At 38.6% G+C, this 19702-nt stretch overlaps 2 protein-coding genes across 3 annotated transcripts; both read left to right on the top strand.

Annotated features, from left to right (window-relative positions):
- Positions 1-2383: 2383 nt before the first annotated feature.
- LOC143890390 (transcription factor GTE4-like) lies at positions 2384-9280 on the top strand. The gene is made up of 6 exons (XM_077395038.1): positions 2384-2444; positions 2590-4231; positions 4317-4362; positions 4473-4586; positions 4739-4812; positions 8887-9280. The coding sequence occupies exons 2-5, from the start codon at positions 2642-2644 to the stop codon at positions 4795-4797; spliced, it is 1809 nt and encodes a 602-aa protein (XP_077251153.1). The 5' UTR covers positions 2384-2444; positions 2590-2641; the 3' UTR covers positions 4798-4812; positions 8887-9280.
- A 3913-nt stretch (positions 9281-13193) lies between these two features.
- Positions 13194-19462, top strand: LOC143890388 (diiron containing four-helix bundle family ferritin protein, putative (Protein of unknown function DUF455)). 2 transcript variants are annotated; one of them, XR_013255183.1, is made up of 8 exons: positions 13194-13698; positions 13952-14193; positions 14889-14985; positions 17599-17782; positions 17871-17952; positions 18043-18091; positions 18169-18354; positions 18612-19462. XR_013255183.1 is itself a non-coding variant. In XM_077395036.1 (7 exons), exons 1-7 carry the CDS (start codon positions 13249-13251, stop codon positions 18238-18240), a joined length of 1176 nt encoding a protein of 391 aa, XP_077251151.1. In that variant the 5' UTR covers positions 13194-13248; the 3' UTR covers positions 18241-18515. The 2 variants fall into 2 exon arrangements, 1 of the variants encoding a protein (XP_077251151.1); XM_077395036.1 differs by lacking the exon at positions 18612-19462 and having other exon boundaries at positions 18169-18515.
- The last annotated feature ends 240 nt before the right edge of the window (positions 19463-19702 follow it).

Below are 19702 nucleotides of genomic sequence, written 5' to 3'. Positions count from 1 at the left end.
TATGGTGGAGATCCAAATGCAACGCCCTTTTAGATGGCTCAAGACATAGTAAGTCTCTAAATGTAATGTTACTTTAGATTGAATCATCTGATAGCAAAATGCTAGTAGACATGCTCCTCAATACAGCCAGGCCTCCTTGGATCATCCAATACTACTCGTCGGAAATTTCCTGCCTTATGCAAGAGCTCACTCCGACTATTTGTCATGTATAGGCAATTACATTGAAGATACTTTTGCTAATGAAGTTTGTTAGAGCCAGAAGAAGCAATGAGATACAATAGTCTAAGGATCTCCAACTTCCGTCTTTAGAGTTGATTAATTGATTTTCTTATTTTTTGCAGCCTTTAGATTATATATGTGCTCTTTGTCTTGTAAGCCTGTCTGGGCCCTTACCCATTGGATTTCTTTAATAAAATCTTTGGGTTCAATCCGGGGCCTCACTACAAAATTCCCGGGTAAAAAAAGCTACCCATTCAGAAACGACTTTATAGAAAATCACTTTTACAATCAACGGTTAGAGGCCATTTTTGGCTCCTGAAAGTCACTTTTCTGATCAATGGTAAAATAAATTTTTTATTTTTGGTTTCCGCAAGGGGCATAGGAGGCATGGATGTGAGATCCAAACAACTAGTGGGCTAGGTGCTCAATGATCGAAATTACTTATTTGCATTGCTATGGATGAAACAAAGAGAACAAAACCATGCATACTTCAAATCATGACTACTAAATGGCCACTGAGAATATACAAAAGCAATGGTTTATATTCATCAAGAACGTCTGTTAACTAACCAACTTCTCCAAAAGCTTAAGCTGTTGGAGAAAGGCATTATTTATCTTTTATACTTTAACTCTCCCCACACGTGTGGCCAATTTGGCAAACACGTGGCACATGTGGTCTCATTTTGGGTCGACTATCGCATGTGAATTTTTGCTATCCGGGAGGTTTGAAATCGAGACCTTTGGCTCTGATACTATGTAGAATTTTGGATATCCAAATTTCATTTCTTAGAAGAGAAAAAAATGTTAACTAACCAACTTCTCCAAAAGCTTAAGCTGTTGGAGAAAGGTGTTATTTATCTTTAATACTTTAGCAACGTCTCTACAAATTAAAGGGTTAGGATCATCCAATGAGGGTGCATTTTGAACTGCGGCCCATCTTTAGCGATCGTCTTCCACCCCAAGATTTGGACACTTCTACCCTTACGAAATTTACCTGTAAGGGCTCTTAACCTTCCATAAAAATTCAATTTCATTGCAAGATTCTACTATCTATTTTTCTAGTCCTTAAAACGATTGTTAGAAACTAAAAATGTAATAATCTATAGCCTCCAACAAAGCTATTATGACATATGGGACTCAACTTTGGTGCATTCCCCATCTATACGAAATGGTTTGGATCATAATGTAAAAACTGTTTTGGAATAGTTTCTATATGAAAATGACTAGGATCAATAGTCAAGTGATAATGGTCTCGATGAATGATGGACAACATTTGTGTGAAAATTTAACTGTTCGATAAGGGTATTTTTGTCATTTTACTTTCATATTTTACTAAACCGGATCCCAAATTCTTTCCTTGGCTAAATGATTAACGACAGACCCCTGCTTAATGGGCAAATAACAATGATAGCAGCTTTTTGAGGAATGATAGACTGAAGGGCGCCCTTGCAAAAAACCAGTTACAAGGGCGCCCCTATCAGTCCATGTGAGCAAAATTTCAATTATAAGGGCCATACAAACATGAAAATAGCGCTGACAGATATAAAATTAGGGAAATGGAATCAGCACAACCATGTTTTGATATTTGCACTAACCCGCCTTGTCTTTTATTATTTTAAGAGCTGTCAAAGGTTATTAGAGTTTGCAAAAACCTCCCACAAGCCAACTAAAAATGAAAAGACAAGCTAGGTCTGTGAGAGGGAGATGATATTTTCACCCCTCTGCAGTACGCATGCGCTCCCCTTGTAAAGTGATTTGACGTGCAACTTTAACGTTTTTTTGACGTCAACTCACATTAAAAGTGGGGCGCATGCGTACTCTAACGGGGGTGAAAATATCATTGCCCTTGTCAAATTACTAAAACATAAGGAACGCACTTTGTTGAAAAAGGACAAATGGAGTCGTCTTCAATTTTATTAACCTCTTGTTTTTTAGCACTGAATTTTTCGCCCTCCCTGTAGGATGATGCGCCTCATTTTAAGTGAATTGTGAGCAGACTTTACTCTTTTTGACGTCAAATCACGTTAAGAGGGGGGCGCATCATCCTACAGGGGGAGCGAAAATCGAACGACTTGGATCATAAATGGATATGACACCTGTTGATTTATTGTGGGCCCCACCCTCTTTACCGCCTTAAATTCGACTCCTCCGAACAACGTCACTCAAAATGCTTTGTACAGTTGTACTTCCCCAAAATCAGACTATAGCAGGATGGGTTCAAAAAGGTTAGAAAACCCTAACTTTTTCTTTATGTTCCCTTTTTCTTCATTCAGGTATAAACCCTAATATCCTCATGTTCTTTACCCCGTCGAATCAGGGTTTTTCCTTTTACACCATAGCATTTCCTAACTTAGGGTTTCATTTATCCAGTAACACAAGATAAAAAAGGGCGAATTAGGGTTAGGGATTGTTCATTACATGTATGGCGACGGGGCCTTTGGTTGGGAACGGTGGCGATGGTTCTCGCGAGAAACACAGATGGACAGAGAGCAAAGTCTACACCAGAAAATCCCAAAACAAGCCCTCAAATCCCCCTTTTCAGCCCCTTTCTCAAACCCTAACTTCCACCACAAATGATGGCAATTCATTTCAGCACCAAACTCTTTCTCGCTTCGACGCCACTTCCGATGATTCATCCAGTCTCCGGCAAGTCTCTGTCACCGTGGCCAATGCCCGCGAGCCAAATTCCGTCCGGCCGTCTTTCCTCCGGCCAGAGAACCTTGTTACCATTAGTCTATCCTCTAGGTCAAAACAGGAGATTAGGGAGATTAGGCGGAAGCTTATGAATGAGCTTGATCAGGTGCGAAATCTCGGGAAGAAGCTCGAGTCTAGGGAAATGCAGCTCACTGGTTACTCTGGAGTTGGTTACAGTCATTCTCAGATGTCTGAGAATGATGGGTTGGATAATGGTGGTGGGAAGAGAGGGAATTTGAATTTCGAGGTCGCTTCGAGGGGCCCACAGGAATTGCGGGCGTTGAACCAGCTGAGTGTTTCAGTGGTAGAGAACTGCCAGGCTGGCATGAGTGATGTATTTGAGAAGGAGAAGAGGACCCCCAAGGCTAATCAGTACTATCGCAATTCAGAATTTGTTTTGGGGAAGGAGAAGTTCCCGCCTCCTGATAGTAACAAGAAGTTGAAATCCAATGGAAAAGGGGAAGGGGATTATGGGATGGTGGTGGACAAGCATACCAGACAAGTTTTCAAGCATTGCGAAAATTTGCTTTCAAAATTGATGAAGCACAAACATGGGTGGGTGTTTAATACCCCTGTTGATGTTAAGGGGCTTGGACTTCATGATTATTACAGCATTATAAAGCACCCGATGGACCTTGGCACCGTGAAGTCGAGGCTGAATACGAATTGGTACAAGTTCCCTAGGGAATTTGCGGAGGATGTTAGATTGACGTTTCGTAATGCGATGACATATAACCCTAAAGGGCAGGATGTGCATATCATGGCGGATCAGCTGGCGAAGATATTCGATGAACGATGGGCGGTTATACAAGCTGAGTATAATCTCAATCCGATATTTGTAGACCAAAATGCTGGTCTCCCAACCCCAACCCATATGATGAAAAAGGCTCCTCCTGAATTTAGTAGGACTCTTGATAGATCAGAATCAACGTCACTACGTCCTGATTCCAAAATGAATCCTATGAATCCCACAAATTACACTCCGACTGGTCGGGTTGCTGCTCCAAAGAAGCCAAAAGCCAAGGATCCCCACAAACGGGACATGACCTATGACGAGAAGCGGAGACTGAGCACGAACCTTCTGAATTTGCCTTCAGAAAAGCTTGATAACATTGTCCAGATAATTAAGAAGAGGAATTCAGGACTTAGCCAGCATGATGATGAGATTGAAGTGGATATTGATAGCTTCGATGCAGAGACCCTTTGGGAACTTGACAGGTTTGTGACCAATTATAAGAAGAGTTTGAGCAAGAACAAGAGGAAAGCTGAGCTTGCTATTCAAGCTAGACGTGAAATTAAGCAGAATGTGCTAGAAACGGTTAGCCACAGAATCACTTATCTCATTATTTTCTCCTTTTTTGAATGAGTTAGTGCCTACTTCAAAATTGTTTTGTTCTTTACAGGACCAAGTTACAGTCGCTGTGAAGGCACCAAAGGGTGGTAAAACAGGTATATAGCTTTTGAAAACATGAGGCTTATTTTTGGTAGTTATTCTGTGCCATTCATGAGTCAACGTATTTGTTATGGCATGATTTTTTGAAATCCATGGGGTACATCAGATGAAAAGAATGTATCTTCCTCATCTCCTGTGCAAGGAGAAACACATGGGCATAATGCAAGTAGATCAAGTAGTTCAAATAGCTCTAGCAGTGACTCCGGATCCTCTTCAAGTGGTACTCTTTTACTCTACAATTAGCTTAATTGTGATCAAATTTACTATGGTTGTGTGTTTGGTGTATCTGTGAAAACACTCTAATATCATCTAAAGTGTGGTCTTGTTGAAAGTCAGATTGAATATTGGTTTTTTTCAATGAGTGCTGTACAGAGTCTGACAGCGAAAGTTCATCTGCGGGATCGGATGCAGCTCATTCACCTAGGAATTGAATGGGTTTAATTCAGGTAGGAATAAATCATGGTGGGAACAAATTCCTTTAGATTTTTGTTTGTTGCATGACTCATATCTTATTTCTCAAAATCTTGATCTTTATGATTGGCGACTTTCACATCATTTTTTTTTTTGAACTCTTCTTCATATATTTGAGTCTGATAATGAAATACAAAGCATAATTTGACCTTCGTGGTTATCACAATTTGCAATATGGTTCTGTGCTAATACGTGACCTTGCACTGTTGTACTTGCTTTTGGATATCTTTGTTATTTTATATAAGTTCATACGTGACCTTATCTAAAAAAACACCCTCCCACACCCACACACACCAACCCCCCCTTTCTGTTTTAAAAAAAAGTCAATTAAGCGTTGGGGATTATCTTTTGGGACTAAATATGACTGATTGCATGGAGTTCCCATATTGTGTAGAAAATGTGGTTGGAGAGGCTTGTTTCTTAAGTGACCATTTCTTTTTAAGCCATGAAATGTGCGCTGTACTTTTGTGCACGGTCATTTGTTCTGTGTTGCAACCTGGCTATATGCCTTCATGCTGTCATGGTCTATACAAATGTGCAAACATGAAGCTCAGAGATCATTGTGTATGCAGGTAAGTTTTGTGGCAACCACTTCAATCAATTGCTTGTATTTATATTATGTAGTATGTATTTGTCATGGTCTATACAAATATCCAATCATGAAGACAAGTAATCATCGTGCAGGTAAGTTTTGTGGATACCACTTCAATCAATTGCTTGTATTGGTATTATGTAGTATGTTATTGGTTTGTTTCATGTATATGCATTTTTGCATCTTATCAAGTTGAACATGTCACAATTATTGTTCAGCCCCAACTTGATACAATTGGGATTTGGCCTCAATTAATAAAGAGTCTGATTCAGTTCTGAATTGATCTGGCTTGACTTAGTTTGCTTTCTATGAATCTGGTAAGTTAGGCATGGCAAACCTAAGTCACAAATATCGTTCTTGAGAATTTCTCGGCAAGGAAAAATCTCGGGATTGATTAGATTTTTTAAAATATTTTTGGGGTTTTATCTTGAAAACAAGATAAAAATAAAATTATTTAAAATACCATTCAAAAAAAAAAAAAAAATTATTTAAAAATATACCATTTAAGAAAATATAAGATACATTTCAAAAAAAAAAGGAAAATTGAAATTAAAAACTATCATAAAAATTTCACGATATTATAGCCGTTGATAGGCAAAATGGTGGGCCTCACTTGATACATGGATTTGAATTGGGTTAGTGGGACCCACCTATCAAATCATATCACTGAGCTTCATGGGTATTTTGGTCCTTTTACTAGGTATTTTTCATCTTTTTATATAAAAGGAAAGTTTGGTCGTTTACTAGTCAAAAAAACCATGGGCATTTTGGTCACAAATTGATGGCATGACCTGATTTGCAAAATTCACTCAAAGGTAGTGACCCTATTTGCAAATTGTGAAACTACAAGACTGTTTGTGCAAATAAAGCAAAGTAGAGGACTTCTTTTGCAAAAACCCGTTCTATTATTAACACTCATTGGGCATTGAAAGACTTAGAACTGATAGATGGGAATGCTTGCTAATGCTGCTTTTATGAGTGATGCACCCCCCTCGCCCCCCCCCCAAAAAAAAAAAAAAAAAAAAAAACCCACTCCAACAGAGACACCTCGTTTCGCTTCCACGTATCCTGTCTTTTTTTTATCTCTACTAAACATACCAACCTCCCCTCATCCCTAGTTTCCGCATGCTTGCTTTTGATCACTTCCCTCTAAGAGCATTCTATTTAGTTTCGAAGCACCAAAGCCATTTCCCAAAGAGAGCCTTATTCCTTTTGATGGAATTTCTAATTAGTAAACCTCCATTATTTAGGCATACTTGAGTCTAGTTCACTATAAAGAAAATTTCAAAAGAGAGAAAGGAATAGAAGATGTCAAACCACCCAAAACTTCGGCTATGCTCTGCAAATGATTATGATCCACATTGCTTCCTGCTATTGTTCTTTTACCCAGGTTGATTTTCAAGCTTGAAACCACTTCAAATCATCTCAGAATAACATGGAGATTATGGATCTGAACCTTGGTTGCGTTACATAAATAGCGTCATCTGCAAACTGATGATGTGGAATGGAACCCAAACCGCTAAATCCCCCCACCCCCCCCCCCAAAAAAAAAAAAAAAAAAAAACCCACTCCAACAGAGAGACCTCGTTTCGCTTCCACGTATCCTGTCTTTTTTTGATCTCTACTAAACATACCAACCTCCCCTCATCCCTAGTTTCCGCATGCTTGCTTTTGATCACTTCCCTCTAAGAGCATTCTATTTAGTTTCGAAGCACCAAAGCCATTTCCCAAAGAGAGCCTTATTCCTTTTGATGGAATTTCTAATTAGTAAACCTCCATTATTTAGGCATACTTGAGTCTAGTTCACTATAAAGAAAATTTCAAAAGAGAGAAAGGAATAGAAGATGTCAAACCACCCAAAACTTCGGCTATGCTCTGCAAATGATTATGATCCACATTGCTTCCTGCTATTGTTCTTTTACCCAGGTTGATTTTCAAGCTTGAAACCACTTCAAATCATCTCAGAATAACATGGAGATTATGGATCTGAACCTTGGTTGCGTTACATAAATAGCGTCATCTGCAAACTGATGATGTGGAATGGAACCCAAACCGCTAAATCTGACCCATTCCATTTGCCTCAAGTCTCACTAATGTCCTGCTCAATGCTCCTCAGCTCTCACTAACATCTTGCTCAAAGCTTGTCCTACGATCGTGAAGAGAAAATGGGAGAGCAGATCACCTTGTCTTAAGCCCCTTGAGCTTTGAAAAAATCCTTTAGATGAAAAGGGTGAGAATGAAGGGTTTGAAATGCAAACCATTATCAATTTCCTCCATGTCACTCAAATCTTATTTGTCCTATCATGTAATCCACAAACGTCCAGTCCACATGATCATACGCCTTCTCGAAATCAATTTTGCATACCACTCCTGAGATTTTCTTCTCGTGCCATGATTCCAAGCATTCTTTGGTGATAAGAACCCCATATAGGATCTGTCTGTCATTCACAAATGCTCCTTGGAATGGAGAGATAATTGAGACCATTCATGTTTTGAAAATCTTACGATTTACACTTTAAATCAAATCTCATGCATGATTATTTGAATCCCGCGATCAAATTTTAATTTGTATGATTCTTACGATTTTTTATTGAATCTAATGATTCGATCGTAAATCATACGATTCATATGATTTATCCAAATTAAGTTTTGTATAAAAGAAAATAGGACCTTCTTTTGAAAGACCTCATTTACTTCCTACATTACAAGAAGCCTACGGAACCGAAGACAGAGGAGTAGGAGTTCGAACAAATCGAACCAGTCAATCATAGTGCAGGTGCTTGAGGGCATTACTTACATCGATGTGGGAGACGATTATAATGAAGACAACACTGACGAATCCAGTCTTTTATGATTGATATTTGATGTTTGAGACTTTGACAATTGATATGATCTTGCGTCTTTTGGAAGGCTTCTTGTAAGGATTGATATTTTTCTTTAAGATTATTATACAATATGCATGGGTTTGGGTGAGAAATAGATGATTAGTATGTATTAAGTTTGTTAGCAAACCATTCGTATTACAATATTGAATGGCTAATCATGTAGTATCTATTTGAATTAATGAATTTGGAAAGAAATGAATGATTGGCTATCTTTATTCTTTAATTTGTTTATAACATATATATATATATATATATATATATCTTACGATTTACGGTCTGAAACAATTCGACCCCTATTACAATTTATAAAACATCATTGACTTTAAGCGTCCCACAAGCTTTTTTGCTAGAATCTTATATAAGCTATTGCTTAGACTTATGAGTCTAAAATCCTTAATCTTCCTGGCCCACATATTCTGATTCTGCGTTGCTTGCTGCATCGAGAATAGCTTCTCCTTCTGAACCTTCGTCATTGTAGGAATACCTGCAATTGGTACACCTTGATTGATTCTTATGAAACCCAAAATAACATTAACAACTGAAGTAATCAATTGTTTGTGACCTGTTTGCAGGACCAGAAGACCCGCAATTGGTACACCTGGATTGATTCTTGAGACGATCATTCCTTCTTGGGAAGGGTGGGGCAGTGGTACAGCACTCCTTGTTAACTCCGAGAGCCTCATCTTCCTCTGAAGAAAAGGATTATTGCCCTCTTATTCAGATTTGAAGTCGGTGAAGGCTGTAAGCATAACTAAGACTGCTTGCCTCGTTCATTAAAAGAACAAAAAGTACTAAGGGTGGGTGGTACCCATGTTAGTCTTATTTTCGAAATGTTTCCCATGTGAATTTGTATGTTATTGTAGGATTGTGATCCAAACGATGGTTTTGCTTATCATTCCTGTCCCAAAGTAACCAATGTACATCACTAACTGCTTCTGTTCATCTTAGTTTCAGCAATTTGCTCCACTCTTGATCCTGTAGTAACTCTTTCGACATTCTTGTTATCATACGGTTCAGAGCCGCAATGTGGTGTTTCACATCAAGAAGATGGTAATTCACATCAAAGGCTACAATCCATTCTACAACTGCAGGCCCCACGTGATAAGCGAATAGTGAAGATCGATATCCCATTCTTTTGCTTTAATGATATTGGTCTTCTGACTGATGAGTTAGTTAACTCAGTTTAACTACTAATTTCAACGGTATGTTTAGCTCTAGAAATTCATTTTGGCTCCCTAACAATTCTTTTTTTATTTGGTTAGAGTCATGACTTTTTTAGTTTCTTTTCCTGTTTATTTTCACTGCTTGAGTTTGTTATTTCCGATATCATAGTCATGCTTCCTTCTCATCTCTTACCTGAAACCTTTGAACCATCGGCCTCCCTAAGGCCACTGTTTATACAGAGCTTATTTGTAACCTGTTTTTTCCTTTTTTGTTATTTGATGTTGATAGAGAGGTCGTGGTATTGAACATAGTAGGATTTCTGGGATAACGTGGAATTGTAGGATCCCTTTAAAGATTGCTTAGTGACTTAGACCAAAGGTATAATTGCCAGTTGAGATTGATTTTTTTCTATCAATCCATATTTTTAAAAGAAACAGCCCGTGAGAGCCATTTGAACCAGATGTTTTATAACTTATTAAATTCGTAGCAATCCCCACGATTCCAATAAATTGGAAGGGGAGAGACTTTCTGAATGGAATCATTTTTGTGTTAAATTGAAGACTTTCTTCCCAAGTAATTTACACATCAATTTTGTAGTCTTTTCATGCATCATTCCTTTTTGTGTCAGCATTTCAGCAACATTCTCATAATTGTACTATGCATCACATAATACCACCCATTTTACAAACACTTATTCATGTGACAAAGAGCTAATAGAGCTGTCATGCCTACTTGCTTATTAATCTAAATTGGCAGAGGCAAGAAAAACAAAAGCTTAAGAAAGCGGTACAATCCGAAATTAGAAGGGTGTAAACCCCTTAATGCATATTTAAGTCAGATATCTTGAATTATCATTAGTGAGAGATCAACTTATCTTTTAAGTTTGTTAGCACTGAGTAAAAGTTAATGCATCTTTAATTTTAGGCTCTTGTAATATTTTAAGATGTCATATGATTGCTCGGGGATATGATGATTATATCATAGTAGAGGTGTTAATGATGATTTGACATTAAAATGAATATCCATTTGTGGGGCTTGTTAGAAATTGAGTGATTTTGAGCTTTGATGTATGGTGAAAATTTCTTCTTAGGCACTTATGTTGGTTGTGTGATGAGGATCATGGGTGTGTGGGACCCAATAAGTGGCATATTTGCTCAATAAGACTTTTTTCATATTATTTTACTTTTATGCTATATAGTTTTAGGGATTTTTTTCATGTAATTTTATTTTCAGTTGCCTGTATGTAGGCTGATGTAGGAGACAGGAGGCTTTTGGAATAATATTGATTACAGATTTCTCCCCTAAATTTCTCTTTCTATTCTTCTCCTCCTTCCTCCTCCTCCCTCCTTTTTCCCTTTCTTTCCCCTTTCTTTTACTCCTATTCTTCTTCGTTTCTTCTTATCTTCTTCTCTTCTTCATTTTCTTCTTATTCTCTTCCCCTGGCCTGCACCATAGTGCTTTCATCAGTCATGAAGAAAGTGTTCTATGTGCGGCAAACTGTGCTCCTCTTTCGTTATAATGTTTATATTTTGACTATTGGGTGTTGTCAAGGATCCAAGAGGTAAATAATTTCAGGTTCGACACGTTTGTATTGTGATTTGCATCTCCTTTGTGTTGGTAGAGAATAGAGAATTGGCAGCAAGGACTGCAAGAAGAACAACCATTGGTTATGACATTTTCAATTGAATTGGTCCCCTTGCAATTTTTTAAGCTAATCCTCAATATTTTTTCTTATCAAAATTCGTCATTGATTCTAAATCTGATTGAAGTTTGGTTATGTATGAAAATACTAATATTGTAAATGAAAGAGTATTAATTAGGCGTACTTTTTTCGTATAAAATCCTTAATCAAAATCTCTCTCTCTCTCTCTCTCTCTCTCTCTCTGATCCAAAGCCCCAACGATTTAGGTATTAACTTAAGCCCAGAGGCTAGATGCTTACATGCAGTTCAGATTAATTCACATTTTTACAAGCTTTATTGTATATGGAATTGTTGGCAGATAAAGGCTGATTTGAGTGAATACTATGGACAAACAGACTAACAGTGGACAAAATATTTTAACATTTTCCAAAAGGGAATTGCTAGAGACCGTTGCAGAAGGCCCTCGAAAGGCCTGCTGAGAGAGCAGCAACACACAGATCACTTTTCAACAGATTTTCTTTTTCATTTCATTCATATGAGGTGGGTGCTCTCTCATGCAACAGCTGGCCCGCAAAATTCCTTCTGCCATGGTACCTAGCAAATTCCTTTCCAAAATTCTAAGTGGACACTTCGACGGACATGACTCACATTCACATAGGTCATTTAGGAGATTTTATAGGGTGAGTGCACTTGAAATTCAGTATTTTTTTTAAAGGCCACACACCATAGATCATCTCCTAAGATGTTTCTAACCCTCCTGTCCGTAAGAGGGGACCCTACATTGTAAAAACCTCTACAGATCAGAGGGTTAGGTTCATCCAAATGGGTACAGCCCATTTATGTGGTGGCCCAACAAATGAATTGTTAGGATTATCCTCTTAAGTCGTGTAGTTTTATAAAAAGACTTAGTGTGTGTTTGGCGTACCGTTTAAAACACCGTTTGGCGTTTGAAACACCGTTTTGGGGCCAAACGGCCGTTTGGGAGTGTTTGGGTGTGCAGCCACCATTTGAAACACTGTTTGAAACACCGTTTTGAACCCTCAAAACGGCGTTTTGCAAACGGAGGGAGTGAGGTCCGTTTGCAAAACGCCGTTTTGAACGGAGTTTTTGGGCTGTGGGTTTTTACGTGTTTGCCCTCACCAAAACCCATTTTTACATATATGCGTGCGACTTTATGTGTTACGTCAAATACCAAAAAAGTGGGGGTGTTAATATCATTCTTGAGGACACAAATTTGTTAAATTGTTAATATTTAATTCAAAACAAGGGGCTGCTGATATCATTATATGATCTCTTAATTTTGATTCTTTAAAGACAAAATAATTAAAAGAAACTCTAGTTTCTTACTTTCTTCATCTACTTTGCAAAGTTGCAAACCCACTCGTCCTCCTCACTGCCTCAACGCCTCCATTCGTTCATCAAATCCGGCAAATCCGGCCGTTAAGAAGAAGAAGGAAGAACCCCAAAGGTATAGCCATTTTTTTTTCTGGCAATGATGTTTAATTTTAATAGTGTTTGAATGAGATCCTAATGACCTTTTAATATTGGGCCTAATGAGAGAGTAGTTGAGTTACATTGAAGCCAACCAAACAATGCCCTTTTTGGTCATTTTACCACTAAAACTCCGTTTTGGGGCATTTGCAATCAAACACACAATACTTCCGTTTGCCGTTTTGATCTGGCCAACCAAACATGAAAACGCCGTTTGGCAAAACACCGTTTTGCAAAACGGCGTTTTAAACGCTATTTCAAACGGTATGCCAAACACACCCTTAACACCCACCCACTCACCATATAAAAACTTGGCCATAAAAAATGAAGGTATTATCTGTTGGGTACTTTAACCTGGTAGAACTCGTCCCTAAAAGCTAGCCTTTGGAGAGAGGGTGCCCATTCCCATTCACATTCCCATTCCCATCCATCTTACTTTACCGATATGGGACTATTTGCTTATGTGTGGAACCCAGCATTATCACCATATTCCCCGCTGATGGGTCCTACATTATGGTTGATGGCCGTTAGATTATACCCCCATTTATCAGTAAGTTCTCCTCCTTAATTTAAATAAATTCCTCTGGCTGAAGCTATACGCAGTGAGCTATATTGTATTCGTACGAGCCCAATAGGGATGCAAATATCAGTTCCAGAACCAAAATTCTTAAACCCTAGAACAGAGGGAACTAGCATCCGAAAGAGCATGAGGAACCTGGTTTTGCCGTTTAAGACAATGCTCTCACTCCCCGCTCAATTGAGGTTAACAAAACCCTTGTCATCTCCTCCCTCTTCTTCTCTTCAATGCCAATGGCCTGGCCTCCAAAGCTGGAGAGAAAGCTCTCTCAACGAAAATAGGAGATGGGGATCCAACGGTCCAGAATCATCTTCTCTCGAAATCGACAATATATCAACGGCTTCGATCTCTTCTCTAGCCGAGTGGGGAACCCTAATCCTCTCCACCAGTGACCCTCTTGCTAAATCGAGAATCTCCCATCTCGCTTACTCCAAATGGCGCAGCGAAAATCTCCCCCTCGGAGTTTCCAGACCGCCCGACCGCCCCGCCCGTCTGCCCAATCCTTCCCTGGTTTGTTCTATGCTTCTCCATTGTATCATCTTTTGATCCAATGAAAAAACTATTCTTTGTGGCATTTCATCGAACATCTTCGTAGTGTTGTTATTTTGGTGAACTTCTTTCATTTTAAGATAATTTCAGATGTGGGCGAGACAGCTCTAGTACCCAAGTGCCTAATTTTGATGTATCTGGGCTTTGTAACTGTGGGTTCCTTTAGATTCTTGGTGTTTGATTGGATTTTTTTTTGTGTGTGTGTGTAATTTAGGTTTCTCCTAAAGAAATACCGGCTCCCAAGAATTCGGGTCTACCGCTGAATGCTTATATGCTCCACAATCTCGCACATGTAGAGCTGAATGCTATAGATCTGGCGTGGGATACGGTAGTACGCTTTTCTCCATTCAGAGATGTTCTTGGTGATGGATTCTTTTCTGATTTTGCACATGTTGCTGATGATGAGAGCCGCCATTTCACTTGGTGTTCGCAGAGACTGGCCGAGCTGGGGTTTAAGTAAGTACAACTTCTTCAGTGGTTGGTCAGAATAACTCTTACTGATTTTTATTATTGTATAAGTTTTTCCAAACTGCATGGACCTTTGTGGATTGAAACCTATATTAGAAAATAGTTCCTTTTGTTGAAGTTATACTTGATACAAATTGTGTTAGAGGTGTGTTGAGTTCTGGGGTTCTTGATAAATACATTGTTAGATATGTAGGATGAACAGTGACAAGATTCCGTAGAGAAATGGTTGTACAGGGTTCATGTCAAAATGGCTATGTCGATTACTAAACTCAATTCATAAAATTTTCACAATGCAATAAGAGCATATTTCATTGATTGAGCACTTCTCGTTGTGTTAGTTTTGTTTTTCTGTCTGTCAATGCATGTATCGTGACTTTCCAGTTATCCATCATTTAAAAAGAAGTCTGTTAACATGTCAAACCATACCACATGTATCTGGCCTTTTTTGATTAAAATCACTTTTTCTCATTTTATTTGTTTGGAAGTATCAAAGAAACATTTCTCCAATAAGCTGTTATGTGCCATTGATATTGTGTTGAATCTTGTAATTAATCTGGTACCAATAGAATCAAATTATCGCTGAGCATAGTTTTCCAGCAAAGTGGTGTACTGTTGAAATTTATGCAATTTTCGTACTATTTCACATTAACTAACAATTGTTGTCTGTTTTCTTCTACCTATAGATATGGAGATATGCCTGCCCATAACTTGCTTTGGAGGGAGTGCGAGAAAACGTCTGGAAGCGTTGCTGGACGCTTGGCTGTGATTCCACTGGTTCAGGTATTCCCTGCTTTAGTGATCTGGGATGAATATTTTCACTTCGAAAAATCAAAAATACAGTTTACTACATTCTAGAGAGGTCTCATCATGAAACAGCATTTTGCTTGTCCACTTTTTCTCTCACGTCTACTACAGTAGGACTTGTTGATATACTCGCAAGTCAAATGGATGATCTCCAACATCTAACAGATTTGCATGCTAATGACTACCCAGCATTATGTGCACACTGCAAACACCTGATAAGCTATGATTTAGCTGACACTTTGAATTTAGTGCTAACACACGTGTCCTGCCGTGTCTGATAGTCCTTTGGACACTTTTAAATGTATTGCTAGGAGTCTTAGACTTAATGTGGGCGTGTGGACACGTATTTCTGTAATAATCAATAATTTTGTGTATGTACATGTCACCATTTCTACATTTTTAGATGTTGCCATGTCAGACAACTCACATATGTGTTGAAACTCTACACGCGAATCCATATTGACAAATTATGATTATATATATACCTTCTATTTTAGCCGTGTCTCCGTTTCTAAATTTTGGGGGTTTGCCGTGTCTGATACCCCGTGTCAGTGTCGACACATGACACTCGTGTCCGTGTCCACCAATCATAGCTGATAAGTATTGAATGGTCTACAATTTTCAGTTGCCTTGTGTATTATGAGAAGTGTACTTCAGTAAAGAATTTGAAGCCTGTGAGATGTTCTACTAGTGGAGTTCTATCAAGTTGAAAGATTCTCCCATCCCTATGGATAGTATTGGGATTGATGTCTTGTTACCCATGTAAAGATTCTCCCATCCCTTTGATTAGGCTTCCTAGTATGAATAGGATAGAGAGAAAGGGAGAGTTAAGTTTAAGCTTTAGCACTACATCACACCTCTGACGTTGGTTGTTCCATAGAGGAGTTTATCTTCGTTTATGCTCTGGCACTTGTATTTTCTTGTTTAGTAAGGAAATCCATGCAAATTGTATTTTTTTATAGTTTTTGTCAACTAGTGCATTGTGCCTAATGACAGAATGAGCATGTGCTAACTGAAGCCAGTCAGCAATCAATTCCTAAGTGCGTTCTGAGGTGAGGGAGGGAGGGAGGGACGTGACGACTTTAAGATATTATTATGAATAGTCATACAGTTCTTTAATGGAATCTGTGTATTCTCTTCCAGCATTTAGCTAATGTTTTTTTAGAAGATCCTGAATTTGCTTTCATTTAATATCTATTTTCTTTAAGGGAGATGATATTTTCACTCCCCCTGCATTTGCATTAGCATTACGCATGCGCTTCCCTTATAACGTGATTTGACGTGAAAAGTGGGCAACTTTAATGCTTTTTGACGTCAAATCACATTATAAGGGGGGCGTACGCGTAATGCCGCCCGGGGGGGGGGGGTTGTTAAAAATATCATCGCCCTTCTTTAGTAGTGAATTCCATGATTGTGATTTTTGGTTTTCAGGTTTTTATTAAAAAATATATCTATTTTATTTAATAGTGAATTCCATGATTGTGATTTTTGGTTTACAGGTTTTTATTTAGAAAAACACATTCTTTTCAATGAGTACATTCTACCGGCCACTTAAGATTCTATGAAGCACGGGTACGGGGTGTGGGTACAACACAACACAAGACGTGGGTACGTGATTTGCCAAAAAAACCGGGTGCGGGTACGCCAAATATAATAATATATTTTAATATTTTATTATATATGTATAAAAATTTAAAAAATAATTGTAGAGCAATCAAATAACAATAACATCACCAAAATGGAAAATTCTAATATTACTCTTCATTTCATAAGTGATTAAGTTCCATATTTCATAACATGAGGCATCAATACATCATTCATTAGAAAAAAAAGTCTGTCGCCAGTGTGTTGACCAGTGCCTGACAAGATGTATAATTTTTAGAGACTTATGAATTTTTAAAATTCGAAAATATCCCACCGTTTGGAAGTTAAGAAAGTTAAAATTTTGACCCAACCATTTTTCTTCGAATTTTGTACTAGAACAAGAGAGTTGACTTTTTTTCCTTTTAGATTTGGGTCTTGAAACTATTTTTAATAAATCGAAATCGGGGGTATTCCATTATTTACATGTAAATCGACATTTACTTAAATGGTGTACATGTAAATACCGAGTACAGGAAAGGAGAGAGAAGTACAGGAGAGGAAAGAGAAGCAGCAGGACGTGTCGAGTGCGCGTGGGTGCGCACCCTAAACGCACCCGACAACCAAAATTGTTTTTTTTTTCTTTTTAAAATGGGGGTACGTACCCGGGGCGTACCCGGACGTACCCGCACCCCATACATGTCGGGTACGGGTGCGGGAGCCCTGGGAGAGTACCCGTGCTTCCTAGCTTAAGAAGCATGCATCCATCTATAGTCTTCTTTAGAATGTGGTGAAAACTTGCGTTCTCTCATGGAAGCCACTTCATTTATTTTATAGAAAGAGCATCAGATACTGTTCTTTAGAAAGCGACGAAAAGAAAGGAATAATGATGCTATTGATCGAGGCATTAATTTAACTTCATTCTGATACATTCTGCTTAAATTCCGAAGTGAATTATACTTTTAATTTATTTGTTGTGGGATATGTTTCTGTGTGTAATTTTACCAGGAGGCTAGAGGGCTTGATGCTGGGCCTAGGCTAGTCAAAAAATTGGTTGGTTTTGGGGATCACAGGACATCAAACATTGTGGCTAAGATTGCTGATGAGGAGGTTGCACATGTGGCAGTCGGTGTGTTCTGGTTTTTGTCTGTGTGCCAGAAACTGGGGCGTGCACCTTGCAGCACTTTTAAAGGTAAATATAACCTTAAATTTGACACAAACTTTGAACACTAACTGTATATTCGAACACAAACTTCGAACACTAACTGGGTTGTCTCTAGACTTGTTAAAGGAGTTCAACGTGGAGTTGAAGGGTCCATTCAACTATTCAGCTCGGGATGAAGCTGGAATTCCCCGCGACTGGTAAAGAAATCAGAGAATATGATTGCCTTTTGAAATTAGCTTTCAAGTCTAGAAGTGCAATATCTTTACTATATTGTATGTCAAATCTAGGTATGACAGTTCATTTACAGAAAAGAAGGATAAGGAAGAGCTTTCGGAGGTACAATTTTCCACTAGATAAACATTGTGCTTGTTTAAGTTTATGTTCAACTGAGATTGGAAAAACTTTTTTGACAGGTTTATGATAGGCTTGCTTGTATTATTTCTATGGAGAAAGAGAACTCAAGTTTGGAAAGTCAACTGCTATGACTTTTTGATGACTTAGAAGAGTCGCGCTTCATGCAAGAACTACGAAACGAATCAGCCACTATTTGATTCTTCGAATTCTACTGTACATTCTAATCAAATCTTTGTAAACCCCAGGCAAGGGCTGTTTCAATGACTAATCATTTGTTTAGGTTGAACTTTTTCTTATATATGTGTTTAGAAGCCTTGTTTGGTGGTTTGTCTTTTGAATATATTCCTTTACAACTTCTTATCTATTGTAGCCTTTGGAATATAGGAGATGTCACTGCTTACTTTTCTTTTTCATCTTTTACAAAGTACTGTAGTCTGTCATCTGACAGAATTCAGAACTCAAACTGACTACCTTGTTGACCCCTCTTTTTTTTTTTGGGTAGGTAAGCTGGGATCGAACCCCGACCCGGACCTTGTTGTCCCCTCTTGATGTGCAGTCTGAGCACTTGTTTGCAGCCACAGTTACACCCCAGGCAATGGTTCGCTTGAATTTAGGCTATTTCTCATTTTTTTTCCTGGGCAATACTGAACCAAAAGCAGGTGAGGTTCAAAGGTAGTAGATATTTCCAACCCCTGTATTAATCTTAAAACTCTTTCAAAGAGCTTTCAAAGACAGTGGGTGGAAGCCAACAGCCAATGGAAAAGTTTGATAACAAGGAGATGGAGTGGAAGGATCGAAAACAAGAGTTAAAAAAATGCATGCAGTTCAGGTTTTGCCCAACACTTAAAGTCAGTATTGCACCAAGAAGCTGGTTCTGGTGGACCACCAGACTAGCAACTCAGGTCATCCCCATTGGAAGGTTTCCATTGGGGAGTCTTTTTCTCTCCTAAGAGAGGAGTCTCCTCGGCATCATCATGGACTCCTCCGAGTCTACTCATTTTTACCTTGGCTGTGTTCTTGTCCGAGTCTGCGCTTTGCCCTACAAAGCCAATCAAAACTCCTTTGATTCTCCTGAGTTATGATTGTGTCAACCGAGTACTCAGCCACGTCAACTGGGTACTTGACTGCATCATGCCAAAAAGTATGCCAATCTCAAAGTCACCACTTACCCAGTTCGAGTTCTTTGATAAAAACTAGAGCAAGAAACAAATTCAGTCTGAATTCTTCGATAAAACCTAGAGCAAGAAACAAAATCGAACTAGTTGTCGTATTAAAAGGGAAATAAATGTGGGGGACTTGTACCAGCAATACCATATTTTTTTTTGGGAGCATGTTCCGCTTTCTTTTTCTGGCTATTTAAGCCCCCTAGTTGTAATTCTTCTTCTTATCAATGAATACTGGTAGGGGTCCTGCAAGCAATACCATATCTTGATAGTGGCACTACATTTATTTAAAAGGGATTTGCTCGTCAATTTCGCGGAAAGCCATTTCGCAGCTGGCTTTTGCATGTGAGAACAGCCACACAGGTTAACAGGTTGACTTTTAATTCACCTGAGGAAGCCAGCCGCGGAATGGCTTTCCGCGAAATTGTCT

Source organism: Tasmannia lanceolata, unplaced genomic scaffold (assembly GCF_043159265.1).
Source record: "Tasmannia lanceolata isolate RefF3 unplaced genomic scaffold, GAP_Taslan_0.1 ptg000013l, whole genome shotgun sequence".
NCBI classification, from domain to species: domain Eukaryota; kingdom Viridiplantae; phylum Streptophyta; class Magnoliopsida; order Canellales; family Winteraceae; genus Tasmannia; species Tasmannia lanceolata.
This window is presented reverse-complemented; position numbering and strand designations above follow the sequence as displayed.